Source organism: Onychostruthus taczanowskii, unplaced genomic scaffold, assembly GCF_017590055.1.
Source record: "Onychostruthus taczanowskii isolate IOZ18803 unplaced genomic scaffold, ASM1759005v1 scaffold91, whole genome shotgun sequence".
NCBI classification, from domain to species: domain Eukaryota; kingdom Metazoa; phylum Chordata; class Aves; order Passeriformes; family Passeridae; genus Onychostruthus; species Onychostruthus taczanowskii.
This window is the reverse complement of record NW_024507105.1, coordinates 636258-656254: the sequence shown is the minus strand read 5'-3', so window position 1 is coordinate 656254 and position 19997 is coordinate 636258. Positions and strand designations below refer to the sequence as shown.

The 19997-nt window shown below is 47.3% G+C and overlaps 1 protein-coding gene across 3 annotated transcripts in view; it reads left to right on the top strand.

Annotated features, from left to right (window-relative positions):
* The window catches only part of KANSL1 (KAT8 regulatory NSL complex subunit 1), a 79363-nt gene that overhangs the window by 6524 nt on the left and 52842 nt on the right, over positions 1 to 19997 (top strand). For all 3 annotated transcript variants that reach the window (XM_041426533.1, XM_041426532.1, XM_041426531.1), the window contains exon 2: positions 9509 to 10877. In XM_041426533.1, coding sequence (XP_041282467.1) covers positions 9592 to 10877 — 1286 coding nt within the window. In that variant the 5' untranslated portion in view covers positions 9509 to 9591. The remainder of the gene's footprint in view (positions 1 to 9508; positions 10878 to 19997) is intronic.

The following is a 19997-nucleotide window of genomic DNA, read 5'->3' as shown; positions in this document are numbered from 1 at the left end:
TGAAGTTTTAAAAGTAAACAGAAAAAAAAAAATTAAATTGCATAACCTCAAAGCTTGCAAAACGCGTGGAGGGAGCAGGTCCCGCGGCCCCAAATCCGCCTGGAAAATAGGAGCGGAGCGGTGCCGGTAATCCCGGTGGGCTGTCACCGGCGGGAGCCGTGTCACCGGGCGCTCTCCCTGCTCCCGGGGTGCACAATAGCGTCATTTTCCAGGTGGCTTCGAGCTCCAAAACCGTTTCCCTGTATTTACTTTCCAGCCGCATATTTTGTATTTTATTTATATGGAACCGGCCCTGCCGATCCAGGATGATTTTCCCCAAAACAGGCTGGAAGGGTCCGGCTATCCTGAAATGCTTTCCATGATCCCTGCGTGTGTTTACTTCTATCACGGGATTAGCATCTTTCAGTGCTTGGTTACGGAGAAATTTCCATCATTTGGGGTATAAATGGGGGCTATGTAGGAGGAAAAATATAGCAGCTAAATATACTGGCAACTAAACTTATTTTCTCCCCAAAAATCAGACCCACCTTCCAAAGCGAGGTGTCATCTCTCTTCTCCTTGAATTTGTGTCCAGGTGGAGCAGAAGGCAGGCACTCCATAGATTATATTCCCTGTTATGTAAAATGCACTTGAATGACAAACTGTAGTTTTCCATGAAACCGGTCAGGATATGGGAGGAACTGCAGGTTTTTTATTTGTTTTGACTGACCATTATATTTTGAACTGGTTCGGGCCACGGCCGTGTTGGTGGTTACATCATGTCATGTGTTGTGTACAGGGTGCTTTGTGCCTGTGGAAATAAGGTGAGGAGGAAGAAGGATTCTCAGCTGGGAAGCCGGGCAGGACCCGCTGTGGGATAAAACATTCCTGGGGCTGCCCGAGGTGTGAGCGGGGCTGTGTTTGCCTCTGAACCTCTGGCAGTCCAGGGATCCGTCTGCGTGCAGGCGTTTTCTCTTTAAAACCATATTTGTCCTTTTTATAGCCTTTGTTTTCATGGAGGAACCTCTGATGCTCTTCCCTGCTTTAGCGTATCCTCTTGGATTTCCATTCTGGCACGGGAACAGCGACGCTCATCTAGCTGATTATATATATATATATATATTTTTTTTTTTTTTTAATTGAGAAGTCAGCAGCGTTTTAAATCTGGCGGAGGGGGCGGTGGAGCAGAGCGGGGCCGGGGGCAGCGGGGAGAACCGGGGGAGCCCCGGGCCGGTGCCGGCTGGAGCCCGGTTCCCCGCCCGGTTCCCGCACCAGGGACGGGCCTGGCTTTGGCGCGGCGGGGATGGGGACAGTGGTTTTTTTTCCCCCCCTTCAGCCGCACTGCCAAGGTAGCACAGCTGTGTGGGGCTTAATGGATTGATATGCTGCAGGAGCAGTTAATTGTGGAACTTGGTTGTGGTACTGTTATAGCTGATTTGTAATGATTTAGCAATGAGGAATGACTTGTGTTCCCTCGTCAGAGGTGATAAAGCAGCAGATGACCAGGCAGATGTGGCTGTGGGTTTCTCTTACGCCTTTTTTCCCCCTCTTTTGCCTTTTATTTATTTTTTTTTAAGCTGTATTTCAGTCCCATTTGCTCTCGGAGATCATCCGGTAACCGGAGAGCTGGTGAGAGTGTGACATCATGCAAGGCAGGGGTGAAAACTGAGCGGTTCTGTGACCAAAGTCACTTCCTTTTGCCCTGTTTATAACTCGTGTTTTGGTGAAGGCCACTGCCATTATCTAATGAACGCCCGGAACAAAGACTGTCTCTGGAGTTCTAGCACTCCACCCTTCCCTGCTCAGGCTCCCCTTGCTGCCTGTCCTCAGGAACCTCAAAAGGCTTTTCCAGGGAGGATGAGACTCAGTGGACAGCAAGGTAAAGATAAGGCCTGAGTATTCCTAGGCCCAGCCCAAGGGAAAGGGTAAAGCTTGGGGAGTGGGAGAAAGGACAAGCAGCACATATTTTTATTTCTGGGCCTTCCCCCCACCCTCTTCCATACAATTTTCCTCTTCTGGAAAATTGCTTTTTTCTGGCACCATTTTTTGAGAGTAGGTCACTGGTATCTCAGCCTGAACCCAAACAGCACCTGATTTTGCATTTTTCTGTTAGTTTTTTTTTTTTTTACTGGACTGTGAGAGAAACAGGTGGGTTAACTTAGGCCTAAATGGGAATTTAATTCCTGGAAGGGTCTCAGGTGGATCACATAGTGATGAGACCAAATAATGAGTGAGTTCTGCACGTCTGCCTCTCTCCCCAATGTTTATCCTTCCACTGAAAAGAGCACTGGGCAGTTGCAGTGGCAGGTGATCTGAGAAGCAGCGTTTCCGTTGCTGCATTTTATAAATACCATGTCCCTGCTCATGACTTCCAGGAATACAATGTCTATCTGGAATGAAAAGCAGCAAAGACTCGGTTTGAAAATCCTTCCCTGTAAACAGGAGTTTGGCTGCATGTTTGAGGATGCAGTTTTCTGTGACAAATCGTTTAAATTGGAATAAAAGCTTTCTGTTCTTTCTCAGCTGGGCCAGGAGTTGGCATACCCAAATCAGTAAGAGTCTGGGTGATGCAGAACTTGAGTAAACATAATTCCATTAAACCCTGCACATGTCCTTGTCGGCCTGAGTTCAGAGCTGTGTTTTTGGAAGAGGAGAGTTTGAAAAAGGTCTCGTTCAGGTTTTTTAAAGAAAGTTAGAAAACCAGTCTGGATTTCTCCTGCCACGAGGTGCAGCCAGCAGGTGACTGCCAGAGTTGGGAGAATGAGACAAATGGAGAAATGGGAGATGTTGATAGTTGGGAAGACTTAATTCTGGAGTTCTGACAGTGCAGTATCTGAATTTAGTGATGAAACTGTGCTGTTTATCTGATAAAATGAGGGAGAAAGGTAACAAAATTGAATCTCAAGAAGGGAAATGGGGGTAGCTGTCAGCCTGAACAGGCCTTGTCCTCATCTGTGCTTGAGTTAATCTCTTGCAGCAGACTCATTTTTTTTTTCAGATTTGGTGGAAATAAAAGTTTAATTGAAAAATATATTTCTGTATTGGGAGCTGCTTCAGGCCTCAGAGGCCTTAGCAGAAGGTGGACCTTAAAGATTTCTGATTTTCAGCTCTCAAACGTTAGGAAACATCTCTCTGAAATCTTTATAACTTCCTGTCAAGGTCTGCAGCGACAGAGGATGTGATGGGAGGGTTACTGCGAGGTTGCTTTGCACTGAATGAGGAAGAGCAAGCCCAGCTCAGGCTGTAATTACGGCCCGTGGAAAAGAACCTGTGATGTGTGAGTGAACATCACCTTTGATTAAACCAGGTCTCTGCTCTGGAGCTGTTGTCACCCGAGGTGGGCTGTGCTCCCCTCTGACATCAGTCAGCTGAGCGCTCTGTCCTGAGGATCCAGCCTCTGAATCCAGTCAGAATCAAGGCTGTAAACTTGGCTGCCAGCTTGGGCAGGGGGCTGGTGGTTTGGGACACTTAGCTCTGCTCCTCTCTGGGCTGTTATTTCCTCTTGAGTACGTGGCCACTTACCCCAAGGCACTCCAAAGGACTTTTTGTAGTGACAGCCAATGCCTTGTGCTAAAATACTGAGTGTAAAATATGAAGTATTAAGGTGGTGCCATTTTATGGGGCAGGGGGGGTGTTAAGAGTTTTGGAAACAGTTATATGCTTTTGAGCAAAGGTGGGTATGACTGTACCTAGTGAATGAAAATGCATCTTTAAAATTAAAAGGCAATTCTGATTTTTGTTTAACTTGCTCCCTGAGTCCTGAGTTCAGTTTTTCATATTTCCTGGGCAACTTGCCCAGATTATGCGAAAGAAAAACAAAATCTTTCTGATACTGGATGGGGGAAACCTGGATTTCACAATTAAAGCTTTCTAAAATTTTAATTTATTTTATTTTGTCTCTGACAGGCTGTTGCTTTCTGCAGATGTGCCATTATTATTTTTGAACTATATTTCTTGTGATTTGACTCTAGATTGCAACTTTGTTCTGAAGAGTAGCTTAACAGCAATGGGTATTTTTATCTCCAGCCACTTAAATTTTCCAGGTGAAGGCATTCTTGTTTTTAATTATTCACTTTTCCAGATTTTTTCGCCAGTGATGATAGTTAATCTTGCTTTGAGGCTTCTGTTCTTCTTTCTGACATCATATTGATGAAACCTCCTTTACCTCAGATGATGCAATTGGTTTGGTTTATTTATATCCAATGAGAGTTCACAGGTGTAAGAGAGAATTATTCTTGCAGAAGGAGATCTCAGAGTTGACCAGACCCTGCCACTCATGTGGACAAGGAAGTAGAAACAGCAGCTTTTAGTTTAATCTTGAGGGCTTCTCTTTTGAAACAAACAAAAGTGGAGCTCAGTAATATTTCTGGTATGTTCTTACTATTAAAATTCTTATTTTTCCCGGGGAGATTAGGTGCAAGTCTGTAGTGTTAATAGCTGTGGAATGTACTCATGTGTGTGTTGTAAAAATCTGTGGTTATTGTGTGTGTTCTTAACCATTTTTAAATTGGTATTTTTAAAAAAAGAGCTTGTTTCCCAAATGTGGGTCATTGCAAGCACACAGTCTGCACGTGATAACTGGCTTATCAATAAGGTGATCGTCCTGTACTTGCCTGTCACGTTTCCTTAATTAAAGCTTTGAGAGTTGCTTCTCATGTAAATCCCTTTCTAAATTGGTAAACACCTGTCTTACAACTAGAAAATGTTGAGAGGTGATAACAAAAAGAGAATCTGTTTTGCACAGTTGTAACTTTGCTAGATGGACATTGTGGATGTGGAAAATATTGGTAGGGCTCAGGGAGTTGCTGCGTGTTGTTACCTGCTGAGGTTAGCACAGATGATGTGTTTTACTTGCAAAATGAAGTGTAGAGGGATTTTATTTTACCAAGTTTGGGGTTTTTTTGTGTGCTTTGTTTTGGTTTTTTGACTGAAACGTATTTGTAACCACACGGACTCAAGAGTTGGCTGCGCTGTTGATTTGTAGTGGGGGAGGAGAGGGGAAGTGGGAATTGGTATAATACTCACTTCCTTCAGGGTAATTTTGCTTCTATTGCTTCTAACAGCACCTTTGTGTGCCTCAGGAAATGGGTGTTGGGAGGACAGAGCTTGGGCTGAAGGGGTTTTAGGGTGCAGCAGTGCAGGAATTTGGGATCATGTCAGGGAGTTAAACCATAATCCAGGAACATAAACATGTGAGGTAGGTGTGCGTGGCCAGGTGGGTGCCACGGTGGGATTGATGTCTGGGAGGAAAGCATGGACAGCCCTTCCAGAGGCAAACTGGAGTGAGTTCAGACAAGTGCCTCCTGTGTCCAGTGCTCAGACATCCCCATGTTTCTCATGACCCTCACAAAGAATTCAGAGAGCCCAAACTTCCTGTGTTTGTTTTGGGCTGATTTTCTGGGGTACCGCACAAAGTCATGTGCTTGGAAACCCAGTTCTCCTTTCAATGTCTGATTGTAAAATTGGGTTTTAGAAGCAGAGGGTGTTGAATAAGTCAGCAGGCCAGGGGATTGTTTTCAGGGGTGTCATGACCTGGTGCTGCTCCAGGTGTTGTGTGACTGGGTGTGTTCCTCCTGCCCCTCTGGCCTCCCATCGCTGCCTTGGCCGTGTCCCACTCCTCCCTCTGCTCCCTCTTCCAGGAGTTGGAGAGTTGGGTGGCTGGCGTGGGGTGACGGAATATTGGGTGGCTGATGTGGAGTGTGGGTCAGGAATATTGGGTGGCTGATGTGGAGTGTGGGTCAGGAATATTGGGTGGCTGACATGGGGTGTGGGTCAGGAATATTGAGTGGCTGACATGGAGTGTGGGTCAGGAATATTGGGTGGCTGATGTAGAGTGTGGGTCAGGAGTATTGGGTGTCTGTGGGTCAGGAATCTTGGGTGTCTGTGGGTCAGGAATACTGGATGGCTAATGTGGAGTGTGGGTCAGGAATATTGGGTGTCTGTGGGTCAGGAATATTGGGTGGCTGACATGGGGTGTGGGTCAGGAATATTGAGTGGCTGACATGGAGTGTGGGTCAGGAATATTGGGTGGCTGTGGGTCAGGAATATTGGGGTGTGGGTCAGGAAGCCCCCTGAGGAGCCCTGCTGTCTCTGCTGCCTCTGTGGCCTCCCATGCACTCCTGGGGACTGAGGGAAGATGGGCGAGTTACGGTTACCCTGGTTTTACCTGCTCGCTGCAGCCTTTCATCTTGGCTCTGTTAATTACTGCTAAGTGCTCTGGCAGTGCTCTAGTTCTGCAGGGAAAATGAAGAACGTTCATTCACTATTAGCTAAAGACACGCCGTAAACACCACGCTGGCCTTCCAGAGGCAGCTCCTCTTGGACCTTGCCAAGCCAAGTCCAGCACAGGGCTTGTGCCACGGCTGCTGAAGGCTGGGCTGGGGTTGAGCTGTGGTGGTGGAGCTGGAGCAGTGTCCAGTCACTCTGGCAGTTCTCTACCAGCAGGGCTTGTGCCAGAGCAGAAGCCTCTTGGTCCCACTTGTGTCACCCTGAGTGCTGGGAATCAAAGAGCCTTGGCAGGGAAACAGTGAAAAGAGGGACCTGTGGTGCTCACATGGATCTGCTAATGCTGATGGGTGACAGCAGTTTCAGTAGAACTTGCCAGCACAGTTTGGGTCCCAGGAGCAGGCAACAGATTTGGGATAATTCTTGGAATTATTGTGAGACTTAGCAGAATGTTCTGAAAGTTCCTCAGAGTGTGTGAATGACCTTCCCTTCCCATTCTGTGGCCTTTCCTTTTCTTTATTATCCTTCCTCAGAGATGCCTTAACACCTTCTCCCCTCCAATTCCCTGTTGGGAAGAAATTCCTGATAAGTGTAATACAGCTTTAATAACAACACTATAAACAGAGGGAGGGAACATGCTTACAAATGTTCCTTAATGTCTTTTCCAGGGGTTGCTCATAAAAGTTGAGATCTAATTCAGTGTTAGAGAAGCCAGTGCTGTCCAGCACACAGAGAGTTTGTAAGACTTTAATAAAATACAAAAAATAGACCAAATAATTTTTGGAGGTCATCTTTAAGCTACTAGAACAAAGCCTTATTCTTAGGGGAGGCTTTCCAGGCTTCCAGAGTATTCTAAATGCTGTCCACTCAGTGCAAAGTGGAGCCAAGGAGGTTTGCAGTGGCTTAGAAGGAGGATTTGCTGTTTTCAAGTGGGTTTGCTAACCCGGAGGAAAAAGCAGTGTCAAAGTTTTGCTTCCGTTTCCCACTTCTGTTAATTTAAGTTGATGACCTACAGGTTAACTCCCTTCAGCCTGCATCTCCTGCAGACTCCTGCCTGACTGCAGTCAGTGCAGCTGTGTTCATGAGGAGTCATTTAGCACCAAGGGGAGGGCTTTCTGCTCTTTTTGCAGTTGGGTGTTCCCAAAGCCACTGTGGATGTCTCGTGGTAACTGTGGTGGAGAGCCCTGAGCCAGAGTTCCCTCTGGAAGGGAAACCCACGTGTTTCTGCAAAACTGGGAACCTGTTAGGGGCAGTCATTCCCAGCGTGTGTCTCTGGTGAAGGTCTTGGAAGGAGGCTGGAGTGGAGGAAGTCTTTATTCTGACAGTCTTCCTCCCTCCTCTCCCAAGGGTGTCTTAGTTACAAGTGGAAGGTTCCCTGCAAGTTCCTTTTTTTTCTTTTTTCCCTGAATAGACATGTTCAGCTTTTATTTATGGACCCAAATGGTGACTAAAAGCCATTTTCAGTGAGTGTGGCCTAAACTTTTAGACATGCAGATCCTTTTTTAGTAAGGATAAAGTGTAGTCAATTACAGAATACCGTAAGTTCTGTGAGATGGGGACTTGGGAAGCCTGAACCCTCCTCCAGCATCTTGATATTTCTGCTGCAACAGCTTTTTTTAAGTGGGTTCCTCTGGGAGTGTATTCTTCCTTCCCTGACTCCTCCTTCTGTGTCACCTAACTGGATTTTATGGAGAGTGATTTAGAAGGACTGTTAGCGGGGTAGGGACAGCCCTGGGAACCAGTCCAGGCTGGAGGATGAGCAGATGGAGAGCAGCCTGGGGGGAAGGACTGGTGGGTGAGAGCTGGACATGACCAGTCCCAAAAACCCCTGTGCCCTGGGCTGGTCCCCCAGCATGGGCAGTGGGGCTGGAACAGGATGAGCTTTAGGGTGCCTTCCAACCCAAATAATTTTGGGATTCTAGGACTGTGGAGGGTTTGTGTTTTGGACCTGGTGAGGGGCTGGATGGTTAACCAATGTATGTACTCATTGGAAACCACACAGAGCAAATAATTTTGAGCCTTCCCTCCATGGGAATGTGGGTTTGTGTCTCTAACTCATCTCTGACTTTCCACAAAAATTTACGTTCTAGTACTTTGATTTTCAGCTTTGATGTCTTTCTGGTCCCTGTTATGGAGAAGCACTTGAATCTGATGTTGGGAGCAAACTGGCTGTGAAATTTTCCTTTTAGACATACTGAAACTTCAGATAATCCTTGCTTTTCCTGTAAAGTAGTGCATTAATATGGTCATTGGGGTGTGTTAATGTACAGCTACAACAAGCTTATGCAAATTTATGTGAAATTAGAGGATTGGCATATCAAGCAAGAGATCAGGGCAACTTTTATTATTAAGTTGATGTGAAATGTCTTACGAAGATGGTAAATAACTTCAGCAGTAAAAGGAAAATCAAGTAACTGTTTCACTGGCAGCACAGCCAGTTCTGTGGGTTATTTGAATGCCATTTTAAAAGGCATTTAAAAACACTGACAGTTTTAGTGGTAAGCAAAGTGGGTGAATGACCAGAGACTTGTAGGTGGGTGGGAAGAGGCTGCAATATAGAGAAATGAAGAGTCTTTAGTTATTTCTTTTTATTAGTTTGCTCTAGTTGAATTAAACCCAGGCTTACTCTGACAGTCAGTGTAGAACTCTGTGCGTGTGTGGGTTAATCTTTATCCATGCTCTTGAAAGAGAAATGGGAGTTGCTAACACTGGAAATCACCTGGCTCAGTCGGAAATGTACTTCTGGGAAAGTAGGTTTCATATACACCAGGGAGGCAACTTTCTTGAAATCCAGGTTTCAGGGAAGTGGTGGGGTTTCTTCAGCCACTGGGAGTTTAAGCATATGGAGATTTGTTCCCCTCAAGCCCTGTCTGTGTTACATGTTATAGTCAAATCTGTCATTTTTAAGACCCCTGAGCTGGCAGTAGAAGCACTGAAAACTATTTCATAGGTGTAGCTCAGGGATTTTAATGATGAAGTTGGCAAACTGCTGGCATTGAAGAATAGGAGCATCCAGGGCTGGAGCTTGCGTGGAGGCCTGGAAGGGTTCTGGTGTGCTCAGGGATAAACTGAAAGATGGGAGCAGCAGTTACAGGCACTAACTGTGGGAGATCCTGGGGTTCTGGAGGGTCGTGTGTTCCTGCTTCTGCTGCTGGTGCTGCTCTGCTGAGCAGCTGGGGCTCCCGGGGGGAGGAGGCCGGCGAAGCGCAAGCGTCGCATCCGCATCTCGCTGCCGTTTTCAAAGCGTTTGATTTATTTCCTCCCTGTGCGGCGCCTGACTGTGTCTTTTGCCTTCCCTGTGCAGGCTGCCCTCGGGAGCGGCAGTGGGAGGCAGTGGAGCTGGCCTCGGCAGCGGGAGAGGCTGGACTTCCCGTGTCTCTGTGCTGAATGGCTGCGATGGCGCCCGCTCTCACTGACGCAGCAGCCGAAGCTCACCACATCCGATTCAAGCTGGCTCCCCCGTCCTCCACCTTGTCGCCTGGCAGTGCCGAGAGCAACGGCAACGCCAACAACATCCTCCTGGCTGCCAACGGCACCAAAAGGAAAGCCATTGCTCCGGAGGATCCCAGTCTAGATTTCCGAAACAACCCCACGAAGGAAGAGCTGGGCAAGCTGCAGCCGCTAGTGGCCTCTTATCTCTGCTCGGATGTAACATCTGTCTCTTCAAAAGAGCCTCTGAAGCTGCAAGGAGTCTTCAACAAGCAGACAGTCCTTAAATCTCACTCTCTCTTATCTCAGTCCTTTTTGAAAACAAGTGATCTGTTGGGGAGGCAACCGGTGTTGGAATTCACTTTGGAGAATCTAAAAACAATGAGTACTAATAGCCAGCCACCTCTCCCACAAGCGCCTGTGAATGGCTTGGCCAAGAAATTGGCCAAAAGTACCAATTCAGACCATGAAAACTCTAGTTCTCTGAATGGTGGGAAGTGTGCTTCTCCTTCTGCTGCCCTCCAGACTGTTGACTATAACACAGGAGGTTCTGAATTGGGGGACTTGAAGACCGGGTTGACCAATTGCACTCTTCCACATAGAAGCCTTGATGCAGAGCACGCAACTCCCTTTAGCAATAATAGCACTGCAAATAAACCCTCCCTTAACTCCGCAGAGCAGCAGTGGGTGCTCGAGGGCGGCAGTGGGGACACGCGGGTGCCCGGTGTCGGGGGCGGTAAGCTGGAGGAGCAGAAACCTTCTGTGCTGTCTGGTCACCACAGCGCTCTGGACTCCGAGATGAGGACGAGGGCCCTGCTGCGGCGTCAGGCGGACATCGAGAGCCGAGCCCGGCGCCTGCAGAAGCGCTTGCAGGTGGTGCAGGCGAAGCAGGTGGAGAGACACATCCAGCAGCAGTTGGGCGGCTTCTTGGAGAAAACGCTCAGCAAGCTTCCAGCCTTGGACCCCCTGAGGCACCGGAGCCAGCTGATGTTGACCAGAAAAGCAGAAGCAGCCTTGAGGAAAGCTGCGAGCGAGACAGTTACTTCGGAAGGCCTGAGCAACTTCCTGAAGAGTGATTCAATATCAGAGGAACTGGAGAGATTCACGGCCAGTGGCATGGCCAACTTGAGATGCAGCGAGCAGGCCTTTGACTCGGATGTCACTGACAGCAGCTCGGGGGGAGAGTCGGACGTTGAAGAGGAGGAACTGACCAAAGCAGACCCAGAACAACCCCACGTACCACTGTAAGTAGCACTCACTTGTTTCCTTTTGTTGATGGGGGAGCAAGGTGGAAAGTGGCAGATAGAAATATGGTTTTTGTAGGAATGCTAAATTTTGGACGGTGTTAGGTTAAAGAATTGTTAAAACTAGTGTGGTGTGGTTTGCAGCACGTACAGCACTGAAGATAAAATTCCTTGTGCTTACTGGAAATAGTCTTTGGTGTTTTTGGAGCAGCAAGTCATGGAAATAGTGGCTGGCTGGAGTATTGTGAGCTGCAGATACAAACCTGGAATGCCATTAGCAGTTCTCTCCAAGATGCTTTGGTCCTGTCTCCTGAAAGGAAATGCTTGTTGTTTTACAGTGGGAATATTTATTGTAAACCTGTTGTGTAAAGTAAAGCCAGTCTGAATCTGTGTAGCTGAGGGCATATTTATGATTGGGGAATTATTTTATTTGTTAAATGGACTGCCTGGAAAAAAGTACTCAGAAAGGATTTGGTTCAAGTGCCAGCGGAAGTGTGAAACGAGTGTGTTCTCTTCTTGAATCTGGGAGATTACTGCTGGGAATTTTCTTCTTGTCTGTGAGTTGCATTAAATGATGACAACAGCTCCATAATTATGTTGTTAACTGGATGCTCTTTGCATAAGTATTAGGTGTTAGTGTGTGTGTGTAGGAGGAAGATCCTTCTCAAGGCAAAAGGTCTTGAGACAGGTCAGGGAAGAAGGGAAATTTTTGTTCCAAACCCAGAATTTTCCCTGGGAGTGCATACTACAGTATTTTGCAAAAATCTCTTAAAAGGCCATATTCTGTGTCTAGTCACTGTGCAATCTTGCTTGCATCAGTAGATGGTCTCTTCCACCCTCACGGACTTGGTGAACCTCAGTCTGTGAAGTATCATTACGGTTGACAAAAAGGTCCCTGCATGGGCACAGGGGTCCTGGCTGGAATGCCAATGGCTTTCACATCCAGGATGGAAATAGTCACCAGGACTTCTGAATTCCTGCACTGTCCTGGAGTTGTTCAGATCTCTCTGGAGAAATCACTGAATGGATTTGGATGCCTGTTGTCCGGACTGTGTTAGTGACTGGTCGAGGGCTGTGTGGCACAGATTTTACTGAGCTGGGTGGATGTGAACAGTGGGCACTTGGGAACTTCAGCATCCTCTGAGAACATGCTCACATGGATGAGTGCCAATAACCAGATGTTACAGCTTTTGAATATCAGATTCCAGCTAAATGTCACATTATGTTTTGGGGTGATGGCGCAGGATGAATTTATGTGTGTGAAGTCGTAAATGTGGCTTGAGATTGGGTTTCTCCCAGTGCAAAGCTGGTAGCTAGCTGATCATGTGATCTCTCCTGGGTGGACACTAAGGGGTTCTTGTGCTGTTAGAAACAAGAGTTTAGTAACTTTATTCCTGTTCTGTAACATCCACAAACTTACTGTTGGGATTAGTAATAGAATTGTATTTCTAAGTCTTGTAGTAATTATTGGAGGAAACATTTGATTAAAAATTTGTCCAAAATTATGCTAAATTTCCCATATTGGGGGTTTCATGGCTTCACGTGTTGTCTAGCAAAGTGAAATTTCTTTGCCACTCCTCTTAATCCCAGGAGGAAGTGCAGCATTCAGAGACACAGCGCGTGAAATTCTTTGCTGACTTTTCCGCCCTTTGCGTTAGTCATGCCTTCACGTTCTGAGTACTCTTAAAAAGCCAAAGATTTGAAAGCTAATAAAAAGGCTGATCCCTCTATTGTCTCTGGGTTCAGAAGCTGGTGTGTATGCACACTGGCATCTAGGCCAGGCCCACCAAAGCCCGTGTAAAGTTGGTGCCTGTGGGTATTCAGTAATGAGCCACCCGAGCACTGACCGTCCTGTTGGATGGGTGCTGTGACATTGGCCCAGCTCCGGCACTGCCGAGGCTCAGTGCGTGCTGGTGCTTGTTAGTGGAACTCCTCAAGTCAACCTTAAGAGCTGGTACAAGCTTCTGAGCACATCTAAATACCATCCTTCTCCAGCAGTGCTAGGAGGCAGGAAGGGAGGAGCGAGCTTTCCACTGGGAAGCTGCTCTGGGCCAGCTGATGGTACAGAGCCACTGTTGTACATTAGTGTGAGTGCAGAGGCTGCTCAAGGAGGGCTGGATTTTTTTGTCTTCCTGAATTTACTTCTTTAGAAGGAAGACATGAATCCTGATTATTTTAATTTTGATAATGAGGTGGAATATCTCAGTGTGGAGTGGAGACATTCCAAACCCACCTGGATGTGTTCTGTGTAACCTGCTTTAGGAGATCCAGCCTTGGGTGATCTCCAGAGGTCCCTTCCAACCCCAGCAGTTCTGTGATTCTGTACACTTCTCATTGCTCAGTCACCGTCCCTTGGTTCTGCAATGCTTCTGGATGCCCCTACCTTCCCCCCAGAAATCTGCTGTTTGCTTCTAGACCTTTAGTGAGAGTTGTGCCACCAACAGAGTCTCAGAGCCTGCTGGCCATGTCCCTGACCACTTCAGAGATTCAAGCAGGAGCACCCAAAAGAGACAAAGACATGTTGACATCATGCTTAGATAAGAGCTGACCTTTGAGTTTTTCTGGTGTGGTGGCATTCCAGAACCGGTATCTGGTCAAGGACAGACTTTAAAGCATTTGTACTGTTCTGACCTGCCTGATCTCAGCTACAGAGCACTTTCTCCCTGAGAAATTTGTCATTCCAGTAGTGTTAGGGATGTATCAGAACTTGGTAGGTCCTTTCAAAGCACTCCCAGACCTGCTGCCCAGGAAGGTGCTGTCATTCAGGTGCATAACCAGGCCATCATGTAATGCATAAACAAAGCAGGGAGGGATTTGTTACACCTTTGGGAAGCCCTGCCAGCCATGGGCTTGGTTTAACAAGGTGCTCCTGGTTCTCAGGCTGCCGATGGGGAAGGCAGGTGTGTGCAGGCAGGGCTGGGTTGTGCTGAGTCCTTTGCTTTGTGTCCATCAAGGACCGCCGTGTTGGATTGTGTCTGCTGCCAGGTTAGCGATGCACAGGTCTGCTTCACAGCTGAGATTCTCTGGAGGTGTGAGCAGTGCAGAGTGGGGATCAGGAGAGAGCAGCTTTGCCTTTGCTAGGAGGTGAGGAAGGCGGGTGGGAGTCTCCCCTGTGGAGAATCCAGCCTTCCTTGGCTGGGTGCGACTGGAGGCAGCAGCGCCTGAGAAACCTGCGCGACTGTGAAAGGGCCCAGGTGCCCTTTGGGGGTGGGCAGGCCCTGGCACAGGGTGCCCACAGCAGCTGTGGCTGCCCCTGGATCCCTGGCAGTGCCCAAGGCCAGGCTGGACAAGGCTTGGAGCAGCCTGGGACAGTGGAAGTTGTCCCTGCCATGGCAGGGTGTGGCACTCAGTGAGCTTTAAGGTCCCTTCCAACCCAAACCATTCCATGGTTTTATGTTGCTGTCAGCATGCTGGGATCAGGAACTGCTTGTGAAACATGGTTCAGAGAAGGGCATGGAATTCTTCCCAGTGCTGGAGGGCTGCTGGCTGAAATCTGGTTTGTGTGGCTGAGTGGTGGTTTAGAAAGTCACCAAAGTCCTGTTGTTTCTGTGTCCTTGTGCTAATACTTTTAAATAGGAAATATTTCATTTGGCTTGTGCACTTCTATAGTAGTTGCTCTTCTCAGAACGGTGGTTTCTTTGGTTGTGTTGGATTTGCCTGCAGACAAGTTTAATCAGAATTTGTCAATTATTTTTGGCTGGTTGGTGACCTGTGCTATGCATTGATGTAGACATTGAGTGGTAGGTGATTTAGTCTCTCTAATCCTCAACTTCAGTCTGTACATGGAAAAACTTTCAGAAAAGGTAATGAAACCAAATATTTAACTGGGACTTATCTTTTAGCTCAGGTTTTCTTATCTGGAAAGTCACTGTTTGGTTGGCAGTTGCATCGAGCTGCTGAGAGGGAACTGAAGTTCCTAGTGACCAACTTCTCACACCACTGGCTTCCCACAGAACCTTTCCAAGGGTCAGACAGTCCCTACAGTATTCAGTTGTGGTTGTTATGATGCCTATGGCCACGATGCCTGAGCACACTTTAATTATTCCCATTTACTGAAGGGAAATCCCAGCACCTTCTGCACTTTGGTGTTGCAGTGAATCATTTCACAGCCTGTGTGTTGTCTCCTCCCTGCACTGCGTCACATTGTGCTGCTGGGATTTCAGAGTTGCTGGGCTTGGAATAGTAATTCAGATTTCTCACAACTGCTTTTCCCAGCGCTGATTTCCAAGTCCTGTGTTGGAGATGAATGCATGGGACACTTGGGTTGGGGGTTGCTTGAGGAGTGGCCAGAGTTGGTGCATCAGCTGACTGAGAAATGGGATTTAGAGATTCTGATTTTTTTCCTTGATGATGTTTTTCAAGCAAGAACATGATAATGAAGCCTGTATCTCCAGGCCCATTAAATAATATTTCTGAAATCCATGACTTCATGGAACTATGGCTCAGATTACAGATCCCACATGTAATTCGGAAATCAAATGTCACACCATGGGGACTAAGGAAACTTTTCCTACTGGTCACAGATGTATTTCACTAAATGATTTATGCAGAGCAATCCTAAAAGTTTGTCTCTCTTTATTACTTTTTCAGTCACCTGCTTGACGCTTCGGGTGTTTTTTTGTTGAATTTTAGCTGTGCTTGTAGGTACTGATGACAGCAAGGTGCTTAACTGTATTTTTTAGCTGTTTATGAGGACTTGCTTGTGTGATGTCTGAGTTGTTAGTCTCAGCAGTGATGTGTTGGTCAGGAGAGAAGCCCTGCAAGCTCTTTCAGAAAGAGAGAGCAAATCCTGAAGTGTTTTTGCTTAGCTTTTGAAAGCAGAACAGTAGAGTGGCTGATTGTTCAAAAATGCTTAATCAGGTATCTGAAGTAAGTAGGACACTCCAAGTCCCTCTTGCTTTTAAGGAAAGAGGGCAAATGAGTATAGTCAGTTATTCCTCAAAGAGATGCTGGTTCTAGTACACTTTTTATAGATATTATGGGTGTCTAATAAGTTGTTTCTGACTTTTATTGGGGCCTTGATCCTCATGCAGACCTCAGTGGGGAATGGCAGAGAGGTTTGGTCTGGGTCAGTGGCCATCCACAGACCTCAGATAAGGCAGCGTGGTTGTCTTTCATCTGAAGGGCATTTGGTGCTTTGGTTTAAATTTATCCATCTAGGCTGAAAGCCCCTTCCACCCCAGAGGAACCACCACCAGATTCACATCTGGGGTTCTGTGAACCAGCACTCAGAGTTGGGTCACGCGTGCGAGGAATAGCGTTTGGATCGGCGCTGTGTGGAGGAAAACATTTGAATTTCGTGTGTGTGGTGTTGAATGCAGACAAAGCATCTTTCTGGCAGATGCCTTTAGTGCCCCTGCAGCGTTTTGGGTTGTTCTGTTCAGAGCCAGGTCTTCTCTCCCTGTTTGTCAGGCTGGGCTGGTGTATGGAAGATAATGCAGAGCACTGGGAATGATTTGGTGTGTGGTACTGCCAATAATAAGCTGCTCTTTGTCTCTGTAGCCCTTACCCAGTAAGAACAGGCTCTAGTTCAGATTTTCTAGGAGTTGTGGGTGACACTGTGAATAGGGTTAAATAAATATTTACTTTACTTTTCATTGGAAAAAGCCTGTCACAATATCTGAAGCAGCAGAAAAATTTTAGAAGTTTGTGAATGTGAACTGGTGTTAAAAACCCAGTGTGGTGCTTATCTGCTTTGCTGCAGTCTCCTCTGAAATTGAAGTCAGTGTTTAAGCAAGGGAAAGGGGCCCTGTTTAGAGTTAATCTCTGATACTGAAGTCTAATATACCTCTGTGGGGGATGGGGAAAGACTTTCACACTGTTACACCAGCATCTGCAAGCTGACCCAGCTCAGAGCTGCATTTTTATTCATGCTGGTACTGACAGAAGGCAACAAATGACTGTATAGCTGAGATTACAAGTGGAGCAAGGGTGAGTGTGGAATTCCTTAAGGAAGAGATTGTAGAGGTATTTCCAGGTGTCTTCCTCAGAGATTTGGGGTTTCATTCTGCAGTGACATAGGCTTCCCCCCTCTTCTGTTCTCTCCTCCTGCAGATCCATTCTGGTTGCACTCGCTCAGCAGTGCTAGACTTCCAGCTGGGGGGGAAAAATGTTTTTCTTGCTAAACTGGCACTACCCCAAGAGATTTTTCCACGGAGTGTGTTTTGGGCACACCCTGGATGTGGGGCGTTTTGCAAGTGTCTCGTTTCAAAGGCTTGGAGAGCTCGGTGTCTTTGCTGGGCTGTCCTCAGATAAAACGCTTTAGGTAGGAGAGAATTAAAAAAAATTGGCTTAGGTTTTATTTGCTGGATTTTGGAATGAAAGGAAGGGCTTAGAAATATAAATAGGTGAGGGCCTGTGTATTGACTAGGAATTCAGATGGGAAGTGGGAAGAGAAGCTTGAATTGCCGTTGGGTTTGTTGCAGTTGCCCTTCTCATCTCTGGAGCCAACTGGGACTGATTCAACTCTCCAGTGCATTTGGAGTTGTCTCTGATTGTGACTCTGCATTTGAAAGATTTGCTTTCACTTGAAGTACTGGAATGGCTTGCTTAAGTAAGATCCAGCTCCTTCTTTTCTTTACCTTTTTTTTTTTTTTTTTTTTTTTTTTTTTTTTCTGTCCTATTTCTTCTCACCCCCCTCTGACCTTCCCTGGGATAAGGTTACTTTCTGGAATGCCTGCTCCAGGTTTGACCTCAGCACTGAACAAACTATTTATGGGAAGGGTACCTGGCACAGGCATGCCGAGTTAAGGATTTGCTAAGGATGCCTGGGATTTTCCTGTAAAATGTGCTGTTTCATTGCATTGCATCAGCAGTGAGGGGCATGATGCTGTGGTGAAGGAGAATGTTTAAAAGGGGACAGTCAGAGTCTTGTGCTGTTGAGTCTTTCTGTTCACTGCTTTTGTTACAGGCTCAGAAATTCTGCAGCAAATGGGTCACGTGGAGGGTGTTTTCCTTTTTCCTGCACCTCCCCAAACCAGCCCCAGCCCTGTGCCAGAGTGTGCCAAAGTGTGCTGGGCAGGGAGGGCAGCCCCAAGCAGGGAGGGTCACCCTGGGCAGGGAGGGCAGCCCCAAGCAAGGAGAGTCACCCAGGGCAGGGAGGGCTACTCTGGGCTGGGAGGGCACCCCAGGAAGGGAGAGTCACCCCTGGGCAGGGAGGATCACCCCTGGGCAGGGAGAATCACCCTGGGCAGGGAGGGCAGCTCTGGGCAGGGAGGGCACCCCAGCAAGGGAGGGTCACACCAGGGCAGGGAGGATCACCCTGGGCAGGGAGGGCAGCTCTGGGCAGGGTGGGCACCCCAGCAAGGGAGGGCAGCCCTAGGCAGGGAGGGCTACCCAAGGTGTATTTGGGGCTGCCGTGAGCTGTCGGGTCAGTGAGGTGAGCTCCTGGCAGATGGCTGTTCTGTCCCCGATGCTCGTGTGCAAGCACGACGTCTCAGCTGCAAAACGAGATGTTCCCTGCGATAGTGGTGGCACAGCTCGGCTGGCACATCTCGTGACGCGCTGCTTCTGAGGCACTTCAGTTCCTGCTGCCTTATGAATGAGCACAGGGTGCTCTCCACAACTCCCTGATTCTCAAAGAGCCTGTGTTAAAGAGGTAGAGCTCCTGTCTGTTCAGTCTGTGCATCCTGCCTCTGTGAAATGCACTCACAGCATCACAGAATGCTTTAGGTGGGAAAGACCCTTCCAGTGCCACCCCTGCCATGACAGGGACACCTTCCACTGTCCCAGGCTGCTCCAAACCCCAGTGTCCAGCCTGGCCTTGGACACTTGGAGGGATCCAGGGGCAGCCACAGCTGCTCTGCTCAGAATGGAATTCCAGAGAGTTTTGAATGTTATTTTACTGCCTCAGAAGTGCCTCCTTACAGGGTGGATTTGTGAAAAGTGACTTCATTTGCCTGCTGCCTTAATGAAATATTCAGTAATTTAAAGCAATGCCCAAAAAAACCCCAAACCAACCCCCCCACACTGTAATAGTGACTTTTTTAATATTAGGCTTGAAACATTTGATCATCAAATTACCCAAAGAGGGAACTAAGGATGATCAGGGTTCTCCTCATGCAGCAGAGCTTTAGGCTTTTGTATTTTGTGACATTTTTGCAGTTTCCATAGTAACACATAAAGATGTTGTAAGAAATGTTGCAAGAATTTTATTTGTGTAAGGGAGGACTTTCAAATATTAATGGAAAGCAGTGTGCATTGGAGGGAAATGTGTGTGATGGGAGGCAGAGAGAAGGGTTTGATGTAGTGCCTGGAGTGAGCAGCCATCCGTAGATTGAACTGGTCTTAGCCAGCAAACAGGAAAATAAGAGTGTTTCAGTCATCTGGGGAATGTTTGCCACAAAGTCTTTCCTCTCTGGTGCTGTAGGTGAGGCTTGAGAATATCTGCTGTTGCTTGTTCTCCTGGTCCAGGTAAAGAACATTTTATGTCCAGAGTGCTTCTCATCCCAGCCTGTGTGCAGATGGAGCTTCGTCTCCTTCCATGATATTAAAGATTTGGAGCTGTTACCCGTTGGCATTCATGGGGGGCTCTAGGCTTAGTTGAGATAAAATGGGATGTCTTCATTTAGAAGCCTTTGAGGCAGCTCATAGGCTCAGTCTGCATTTCCTGAATTCCCTGGTGGCTCCCCTTTAATACCCAGTGCTGAGCTTTGGCTGTTTCAGGGCTGGTGATGTTGCATTAGCAAATCCATTCCACTCCTGAGAGCGAACCAGAGAGGTTTTTTTGTAGGTGCCATAGACAGAAATTGAAAAAAAAAAAAAAAAGGATTCTTGAAGACAAAAAGGTTTAGTGAGGGATATTTGTATGCACATATACATCAGTATTTCTCCACAGAGCAGGGATCTGTCTAAGCAGAGCTCACCTGTGTGCACACAGAGCAGGATCTGTCTGAGCAGAGCTCACCTGTGTGCATTCAGAGCAGGATCTGTCTGAGCAGAGCTCACCTGTGTGCACACAGAGCAGGATCTGTCTGAGCAGAGCTCACCTGTGCACACAGAGCAGGATCTGTCTGAGCAGAGCTCACCTGTGTGCCCAGAGCAGGATCTGTCTGAGCAGAGCTCACCTGTGTGCACACAGAGCAGGATCTGTCTGAGCAGAGCTCACCTGTGTGCCCAGAG